The sequence below is a fragment of the Emiliania huxleyi genome (assembly GCF_000372725.1).
Source record: "Emiliania huxleyi CCMP1516 chromosome Unknown EMIHUscaffold_175, whole genome shotgun sequence".
NCBI lineage: Eukaryota > Haptophyta > Isochrysidales > Noelaerhabdaceae > Emiliania > Emiliania huxleyi.
In genome coordinates, this window is record NW_005200835.1 from 226,103 (window position 1) to 235,632 (window position 9,530).

The following is a 9,530-nucleotide window of genomic DNA, read 5'->3' on the forward strand; positions in this document are numbered from 1 at the left end:
TGAGATTGTCCTCGACTTTGGCACCTGCGAAGTAATGAACAACAGGCAGTACGTCATATGGCGCTATGATAGCCCTGCGGTGGACGTCCTCGATGCAGACGAGGCCAGGACGATGCGGAGCTCATCTGCGCGGCGCAGATCGCCGACTGTCTCTCTCTCCCTGCGCGAGTAGTTGCACCACCCTGGATGAGGCATCTGGGCTGGGGCAGGGCCGTTAGTAGAGGAGGTGGACTGAGGGCGCGAGGCCACCAATCGTCAAAGTCTGCTGCTGACTGACTGTCGGTCACTGACTGAGCAATCGCATCGGCGGTTTCACGCTCACAATCGGGTTACATCGAGGTCTCTGTGCGGGATGTGCTGGGGGGCTGCCCCCCAGTCGATTGCCGCAAAGTTCGTCGATGTAACCCTACCAGAAAGCTGTATTCACACCTACCCTCCAGAAAAGAAATATGGTTTTGTCGAAGATCCGGCGGGTTTATCGGAGCATCACCCGGTGGGAGGGGGGGGGGGGTTCTTTGTGGGGGGGCGCCTGCCCCAGCGCGCGCGTAAATTGGCATTTCTTTGTGGGGTGGCGCCTGCCCCAGCGCGCGCGTAAATTGGCATTTAGAAAAATCCGTAACCAGAGCCTCCGGCGGGGCGCCGCCCCGCCCCGCGCTACCAATCCAAACCCGAGTACAAAGCGCGCCTCCTGCGCGCCTCTCCGAGGCGCTGCGCAGATGGTCTACGAATCATAGAGGCTCAAGTGACAAGTCCACACATACACACACGCGGGGGACACACCGGTCACCCGCGGGTGCCATCTGCCATACACAAAGCATTTACTCTCACGACACACGGGGATCGGGTGGAGCGGCGGCGGCGGCGGCAGTGGCACGCGTGGGCGGACGGACTCGGACGGGGCGGAGCAGCGACCGCCTGGGCGGCCGCTGCTCTGTCTGCCGCTGCTGACCTCGAAGGCGTGCGGAGCGCGACTGTTGGTGTCGGGGGGCGGCCGTCATGTGGCGAGGCTACGTCGCACGAGTGCAACCGGGTAGCGGGGGGCTAAGAGACCGCACTCGCACGTGTGTGTTGCAGTTGCGACGGTAATATCATTTACCACTATGCTCTATGCCACGGTCGCCCATCCCGGGATGGGCGACGTGGCAAAGAGTGGTAAATGATATCCGTCGTAGCTGCAAAACCAGTAAACCACACTCCCGGGTCGCGGAACATGTGTCCAGTTTGGTTGCCGGCCGGGATGCGGTCGATCGGTGGACTGTCGCAGGAGATTGTGGAGAATGACCTCCAGACTGACCCGGAGAATCACCTCCACCCAGCCCCACCGCAGCACCCCTATTATCACTCTCTCCCCCCCCCCCCCAGTGATGAATAGTCTACCTATCCCTATATTCCCACACCCTGTGCAGTGGCACGTCTTGCCACCCAGACCCCTAATATTGGCACCCTGGGCGCCGAATAGACGCCCAAGTATTAGCACGTCATAGTTCCCTCGACTCTCGAGGCGTCGTCATGTGACACTTTGAGCAGTCACCCCGCTGAGGCTGAGGCCTGAGCCCCAGCATTCCCGGTGTTGTGCGACACCATTCCCTTAAACCACTCGGATACGAGTTCCTTATACCAATCCTACAGTCGTCTGAGACGGCACCCGGATCGAGGATGGCTTTGCAGCCTCACCCGCGATCAGCAATACCGCAGAGCCGTGCACGCGGCTCACCACTCACACTTGCTGGGCACCAACCTTTGGGTCCAGATGCCGACCCCTCTGCAAACGAGGGGAGAGGGACGCCTCGCGATACTACGGAGGGCCTCCACCTCGACCAAACACGGTCAGACCACTCCAATCCCTACCACATGGACTCCTTAGAGGAATTCATTTTTTCGACCGTCGGACTGGGTTTCGAACTGGCGACCCATGCAGTTGCGACGGTATATCATTTACCACTGGGATGGGCGACGTGGCAAGTGGTACACGGACACAGTCACCTTGCCACGGACAGCGCGGCTCTACTTGCTATCGGGACGAGCAGAGGGCACACAGCACATGCTACATGTAAAGCCGTACATGTACATGTTACATGTTGTTGTGATGATGCGGCGCCGATGGGGGCAGATACCAGGACGAGGACGACCGGTGCGGCATGTGTGCAAGTCATGCGAACGCCGCGTTGCCCAGCCCCACGAGGGGCGCTCTTTCAGGAGACAGGCCCCAGCGTAGCCTGGCGCGGGTGCAGCCAGGGTCCTACTCTTGTGCACAAGTATTACTATGGCAAAGGCCAGTAGATATTCGGCAAATAAGACAGCAATTGCAGCAAATTTGACAAATCTTATGGTTTTCGAGTGACAGTATGGATTCCGGGTGACACAGGTTTAAACAAGCACGGTCGATCCGTCAAAGCATACACTCGTTCCTATCACGTTGGACGGCTTGCACGGAGCTCTGTGCCAGCACACAGAAAGAGCCGTGCGGCAAGAAGAGCTCGATGGGGAGCGAGAACCAACAACCTTCACATGGGGAGAGGCCAGCCTCCGGCTTCTCAGCGTGTGCTAACACAGCGCTGCGTACGGGAAACGAGCCGGCCACCGGCCGTGGCTCGGAGCGCTGACGCTCCGAGGACCACCGCTGCACGCACGCTAGACTGCCACAATCAGACCTTCCTCAGTCCTCACCAAGTTGCAAGTAACCGCCCTCACGCACAGTCAGTGTTTGTTCGGAGGGGGGGCTGGGTGGGCGGTAAGCCGTTCACACCCCTTCGGAAGATTGCGTTGTGTTCTTATTTTGTATCCGCTTTTTTATTAAATGAACTCTCTCTGGTATAGCCCCAGCCGTCGCTCCACGCTGTCTGGTGGCGTTCTCTGTTCACACCGAGCAGCTGTGGAAGCGACTAGCGGACTTACTAAGCCGACAATGTCCGCCGCAGCTCGCGCGGCGGCGCCCTCCGTGTGGTCGCTCACCACGAGGACCGGGCGGCTCCGGGTGCCGCGCGTGCGAAAGCAGATCCTCGTCGACATGGCGCGCTCGCTCCTGCTGCGCACCTCCCGCCGCACGCATTGATCGCGCCCGCCGCGCCTCAGATGTCGCGCAAGATGGCCGATCGCTCGCTCGTCGCTGTGGCCCACACGGGGAACCTCACATACGAGCAGAGCGCGCTCCTGAAGCGCGAGGCACGTGGCGTCCGACTCAGTGACGTCGGATCGAGATTGCCACCACCACCACACTCTTGTGCGCCCGCTGCGCAGGTGCAGTCGGCTGGCGGCAGCATCCACGTGGTGAAGAACTCGCTCCTCGGCCTCGGGATGCGCAACGCGGGCCTCGACGCACTGGTCCCGCTCTTGCGCGGCAAGGTCGCCGTCGCGGTGGGGGACGACGAGGCGAGCCGCGCAGTGCAGTGCAGCGCCCTCGCAGCGCCCTCTCGCCGCGCCGCCCACACCTGACCGCCGCCCCGTCTTGCCGCCAGGTGGCGTTGGCCCAGACGCTGCTTGGGGCGTCCAAAAAGGCGCGTCGGCGAGAGGCCGCGCCAGCCAGGCGAGACGGGCGACCCCAACACCCTCTTCTCCGCCGCAGGTGCCCGACTTTTTTGTCCTCGGCGCAGTGCTGCAGAGTCGGCGAGTCTTGCGCCACACCGAGGCTTGCGGCGCCCGCCGCGCCCGCCGCGCCCGCACCCGTTTCGCTCGCCCTAAACCTCCCCTCCCCTTTCCTCGCCGTCGGCGACTCACACGCTAGCGCGCGCGCTTGCCAGGTCGAGAGGTTGGCCAAGCTGCCGCCCGCGGAGGTGGTATACTCGAACCTCGTGTCGCAGATGCTGCCCGGCAGCGTGCTGCGGGTCCCCAACCCGGCGGCGCACCTCGTGGCGCTGCTCGGCCACCACTCGAGCGGCGGCGACGCCGACGGTGGAGGCGGCGGCGAGCGAGAATAGTTATTCGGAGAGAGATTTTGAAAGAAAGAAAACAGAAAAATTCAAGCCGTGTCTTTTTTCTTCTGCCAGAATGGGCACGGCCGGAGACTCGGCTCGGCTACTGGACGGCCTCGGCGATGCCGTTCGCGCGGTGCTCGCGCACAAGAACAGCTTGACTGACGAAGAGTGGCTCGTCGCGCTTGCGCACGTTGAAGCCATCCGCGGCAGCAGGGCGGCGGCGGGGATAGAGCTCGAGGACGACACTCCGCAGTGGCTTGTGGAAGCGGCGATGAAGATGACGCTGGTGGAGCGGACGGAGGAGGAGTCGCGGCCCGCCCACTCGGGACTGCCGGCTGGCTGGTGTTGCGGCTGGAGCCCGGTGCATAGACAGCACTACTACTATAGCGTGGCGCTCAACGTCACGCAGTGGGCTCCTCCACTGCCGCCGACTCCGGATACGCTCGCCGTCTCTCACGACGCCATCGAGGCCACCGACGACGGCGGAGCCGCTGAAGCCGCGGTCAGCGCCTGTAGCCCCGCGCGATTCGCAGCCCCTGCGACAAACGCCAAAGCTTGGGAAGAGCATGCGAAGCTTGCGGTGTGGGCGGAAGGGGCGGCAGCCCTTTCCAGGCGTCACGCGGAGGAGCGCGGGGCCGCGTTTGCACGAGCCCGGTCCATCTGGCGTCAGCTGGACCTCGCGCAGCGAGCAGAACTGCAAAGGAAGTGGCTCGGCATCTCTTCACGCCCTCTAACGAAGGGAAAGAGGGGCAACGGTGAGTGATGGCGGCCAGGCGGCCCACTGTCCAACCCGCGGGGACCGAGCTCCGATGGGGATGCGTCACAGCTCACACTTAGGGCGGCTTTACACATGGGAGGCCGCTGTCTCACCGACGGCGACACGCGCGCGGCGCGCGCGGCGGTGTGTCTCTCGTGACTGTGTGGCGCGTGGGGGTTGTGAGATCGTGAGACTGTACCTCTCGTCGCACGTCGGGCGCGGCCAATCGTCAAAGTTCTTGAGCTCCTCTCGGACACCCGGTCGAGCCAGGAGGTGCCAGGACCCCTTTTCGCGTGCCGCGCTCGCGCGCTGCTTGCGCGCCTTTTTTATTTTTGCATTTTGGCGTCAACCCCTTGGAGTGTGAAGGCTTCCCCGTAGCCCTCCGGTCTACTGAAGATCCGCAGGATTGGAGCGAAAAAAAGCAAGCGAGTGTTTTGGCGTAACCACTACCAGTCAGCACCAGTCTCTAGACTCTACACATACACGAAAGACCTCAGACGCCAGACCCGAGACTCAGCCCCCCCCCCCCCCCCCCCGAAACAAAAATGGAGTTGCACGGGTCGACACACGAATCTCCGAGGGACACAGGGACTCAAGCTATCTTCATCACACTGCACGCGAGTGCTCCCGGGCGGGATTCCCCCCCAATCAACAGCATCACGATATTACGGTTTACCAAACGCCCGCCTCCCACCGGCAAAGGGCGCGTTCCAAGGGGTCCACCCAAGGCGCGAAACCCTGCGCAGGTTGGGCCGCCATTTGGCTTGGCTCCGCCCACGGCGGCTTTTTCGCCTCCACCGGCCGCTGCTTGGGATGCCATGCCTCCTACAGAGACGCAGCCTTCGACCTCAACTCACCCGACCCCAGAAAAGGGGGACCCCTCCGTACGCCCCCGGCCTTGGCGAACGCCGCGGAACGCCCCGCGGGCGTCCTGCGCGGGGCTTCCGCCCGCGCTGCCTCCCATTCTACCGCCGCCTCGGCCGCGGCAATCTGGGGCGGCGGCGCCCTGGGCACCACCATTCCCACCCAAGGGCGGGAGTAGGGGCGGGTGCTGGGGCGGGTGGCGCCCGCCGGTGGCTGCGCGGCCTCGAAGCAGAGCGGCGCCTGGAGAGGCAGAGGCGCGGTCGCGAGGGTCGACGCGGCATTTCGGCGGGTGTGTGTGTGGGGGGGGGGGGGCAGGTGCGTGGGACTGACCTCGGCGGCTGACTGCTTCGAGAGCCACACCGCCTTGGCCTTCGCCGCCGTGTTGCGCGCCGGCGTCTGCGGGCGGGCCGCCGCCTGCCTCGCCGAGTGATGAACATAATAATAATAATAATAATAATAGTAACAATAAACAATAATAACTAGTCTGCGGGCAAGCCGCCGCCTGCCTCGCCGCCGCCCACGCCGCGGTGGCAGCCTCCTCCTCCCGCTGCTTCTCCCGCCACGCCTTCCGCGCGCTCGCCGCCGCCAGCCTCGCCGGCGTCGCCAGCGGAGGAGCCGCCGCGGCCGGTAGAGCCACAGGCACCGCTGGAGCCGCCGCCCTCCGCACAAACGCCTCCCACGCCTCCTTCGCAGGTGTCGCCGGCCAATCATCCCCCCCCGCGCTCGCCGCCGCACGCCTCGCCATCGCACGCTGAAGAGCTGTCGGCTCCGCCGCCTCAGCCTTCGGTGCGGCCGACCCCGGCACCGCCGCCTCTGACGCTGGCATCCTTGTCGTCGGCCACTCGCTCGCCGCCACGGCGCTCTGAGACGGCCGCGCCATCGCCGCAATCTTCTGCGCCGGCGTCAACCCGGCTGGCGGCAGCGGCGGCTGCGGCGGCTGCGGCTGCGGGGGCTTTGCAGTGTCTGCCGCCGCCTCGACTGCAGCCAACCGCGCCTGCGGGGTGGGGCGAGGCAGCCTGATAGGGCGCAGGCTGCAATCCGCCCCGACCTTCTCTAAGCTGCGGCGCCTCAATCGTCGCGAGCCGCTGCGACAGCGCGTCCTCGCGCGCCCTCGCCTCAGCCGCCGCCTCCTTCTCCGCTCTCGCCCCCGCGACTGCCGTCTGGAGAGCGCCGTTCACCTGCTGAGTCACCTCGCTCACCTGTCCAGGGAGGGTGGGTGAAGGGGGGGGGGGGGGGGGTTGGGGACCCCTTCCGCGCGTCGTGACTTCGCGCAAGTTTGCGATACCTGCTCCACCAGCCCGACGAGAACCTCGCTCGCCTCGCTCAGATCGCGCTCTAGCGTGCCCACCCTCGCCGATAGGCCACCGTTATCCCCCGCAAATCCACCATCATCCTCCGCAAATCCACCGTCATCCACCGCCGAACCGGGCGTTGGAGTGTCAGGCTGCGTCGCCGCAGTTACCTCCGCACCAGACTCGGAGGCAGCCTCGATCTCGTCGTTGCTCGAGGCTTCAGGCTCAGCGGGAGCTACGTGTGGCGTTGGCGGCCCCATTCTCCACGCCGGCTGCGCCTGCCTGGCCAGCCACGCAGCCTTGGCCGCGTCTTCTGCCGACTCGGCTGGCTGGGCGCAGAGCATCCTGGGGCCGCCCGCGGCAACTCTAGGCGGCCCGACTAGAGCCTCGGCGGCGAGAAGGGCGACTAACATCGAAGTGGAGAAGGTTTTTCGGAGTTTTTTCTTTTTTCTCTCGCGGTGTGCCATCCTACACCTGCAACGCCCAAGGCTCATAGCTGCTCTCAAGTTCGCCCAAGGCGGTGTCTTCCTCCAGACTTCCACCCTCCTGATGCCGTCCAGGATCCTCCTGCAACTCAATCGACTCCCCTTTTGGGGAGGCGTGTAGCTGTAGGCGGGCCTTGGTCCACTGACTCCAGTCCCGGTCAGCGCCCAGCGCCGCTTGCCAATCCTCATCGCGCATGCTGGCAGGTGCTGCACTGAGGCTGGAACCCGCAACCTCGAGCGGAATCCACTCATAGCTCAGCGATGAGTCGCAACCTCCCTCCTGAGGCTTGCCCGTAGCTGGTGTGATGCGTTGCCTCGCGCTTTCCGTGTCTGTGGCCGCATCATCCGCGTCGAGATAGCTGATTGGCACGTCGTGTCGACCGCGACCAGAGAGCTGAACCATGCGACTCTGGCGGCTCAATCTCTCATCACTGTTGCCGCTCCCGCCCTGTTTGCAGCCGCTGTCACGCACGCCCTGCATAAATTCGCCGCAGCTCTTTCGGCAGTCTCCGCTGTCCTCACCCTCGCCGCCGCCGCTCGTCTCCGACGTCGCCTTCTCAGCGCATTGCAGCGTCTCGGGTCCCAGATCACCGCCCCCTGGCGCCTCGTCGTGCCCGCTGTGGTGTCCCGCATGGGGAGAACGAGGGCTTGCTTGCGCCTGCGCAAGGGGAGCGAGAGCGGGGGTGCCGGGTGACCATCGAAAGTTGGACGGGAGGACACGAGACGAGGGGGCGTAACGGAAGACGGCAAAAGGGCGGAGATTACAGAAGGGTGTGTCGTCACGAACCTCGTTGGGAACCGCGCGAACATTCGCGGGGGCGCTCTGAGCCGCGCGCTCCGGGCCGTGCCGCCACGAAACACTCCCCCCCGGCTGCCCGCAGCTCGCGGGCCCCGCACCGCGCCGCCTCGTCGACGCTCCACAATGCGCCACTGACTCGACTCGACTGCGTTGTCGCCGCAGGATGTGCAAGAAGCTCCGCATCGATGACCCTTACTACACGCGTGACGGCCCGATCCACAACAAGACTCGCGGCGGGGGCTTCGAGTTCACGGAGCGCAAGCAGGTTGCGTTAAGTCTAACCACACCCTCGCGACTTGTGCTGCAAGGCGTTGATCCATCTTACGTGACACTCCCATTAGAACTAAGCGTGACACGCTCCCAAACTAAGCGTGACACGCTCCGAGATCGCAATCTCCCCAGGGTTCGGCTCCAGTGTGGGTAGGGAATCCCCTACCCCCCAGGGAGGGGAACCCACAGTGGACGCGCGTCTCGGGAGCATATGCTGCCTCCCTGCGGATGCTGCCGGCGAGCCTGGCGGTCCGCTGTACTACAAGGATGTGCTGACTCGATTCTACCTCGAATTCTTCTACCCCCGCGACCCCACGAACGAATGTGACAGGACCATCGGGTCCTTCGGCCACCAAAGCGGGATCACCCGAGAGCAGCTGAGCCTGCCTCTGGCCTCGCCTCCCTCTCCTTCAGGCATTCGTGGCATCCGATGGGTCGCCCAGAGTATCGACCTCTGGCTTGTCAGTCGCGGTCACTTGATGACCCCCATGAAGTACAGCGATCGCCACCTCGCTGGCCTCTTCGCAGGCCCCCCCGACCGCGTCGAACTCATCGGCGCGGGCTCTCTCGGCTACGGGACCGGCCCCAGCTTCGGCTGAGGGCTAACAAGCTGCCGAGCCCAAATCACTGTTGTTTGTTTGTTTGGGATTTTAAGGAGAGGTGTGTGGTGCGCTAGCCGTCGCCCACCCTAGGGAGTCTGCCTCTTCCTATCTCTCTTCGCAGTCTCTCTCCGATTCTCGCTGCAACCTTCATGCCACCTCGCGGTCGTCCCACTCTCGTCGTTCTCTCCCTTGTCATTTCCTCCTCTGCCGCGTCGTTCCCTTCTGCCTCGTCCTGTGACGCCGCCGCCTGCCGGTCCCTTGTTCTCGCGGCTTCTTTCGCCTTTCGGCGCAACTCCGTCCTCCTCGCGGCGTATCCTGGCCCCTCGAGTCACCTACGGGTATGTTCGTAAGAGCGAACTGAAAATAGTTAGAGGCTGCGCAGGCCGTCCCGTTTGCTGTTTGAAACGCCTGTTGCGCTGCGCGCGCGCTGCCGGGGCTCTGTCTCACTCACGTGCCGCAATATGTGTCACACACGGCGGCTTCTGCCACCTCTCGATTGGTTCCACTTTCTCCGCACACCTACCGGGGAAGGGGCGCGTGGGAGCGGGGC

At 64.2% G+C, this 9,530-nt stretch overlaps 1 protein-coding gene across 1 annotated transcript; it reads left to right on the forward strand.

Moving 5' to 3' along the window:
* Positions 1-2,894: 2,894 nt before the first annotated feature.
* EMIHUDRAFT_468171 (hypothetical protein) lies at positions 2,895-3,954 on the forward strand. The gene is made up of 6 exons (XM_005783967.1): positions 2,895-3,010; positions 3,073-3,162; positions 3,238-3,369; positions 3,456-3,494; positions 3,563-3,625; positions 3,738-3,954. Exons 1-6 carry the CDS (start codon positions 2,906-2,908, stop codon positions 3,912-3,914), a joined length of 606 nt encoding a protein of 201 aa, XP_005784024.1. The 5' UTR covers positions 2,895-2,905; the 3' UTR covers positions 3,915-3,954.
* The last annotated feature ends 5,576 nt before the right edge of the window (positions 3,955-9,530 follow it).

What these genes read in the sequence shown, in the direction of transcription:
- EMIHUDRAFT_468171 (XM_005783967.1), top strand. Translation starts at nt 2,906, where the DNA reads ATGTCCGCCGCAGCTCGCGCGGCGGCGCCCTCCGTGTGGTCGCTCACC. An exon ending in AGCAGATCCTCGTCGACATG is followed by an intron (nt 3,011 to 3,072) that starts GCGCGCTCGCTC and finishes GCCGCGCCTCAG; the next exon opens with ATGTCGCGCAAGATGGCCGA. An exon ending in GCGCGCTCCTGAAGCGCGAG is followed by an intron (nt 3,163 to 3,237) that starts GCACGTGGCGTC and finishes CCCGCTGCGCAG; the next exon opens with GTGCAGTCGGCTGGCGGCAG.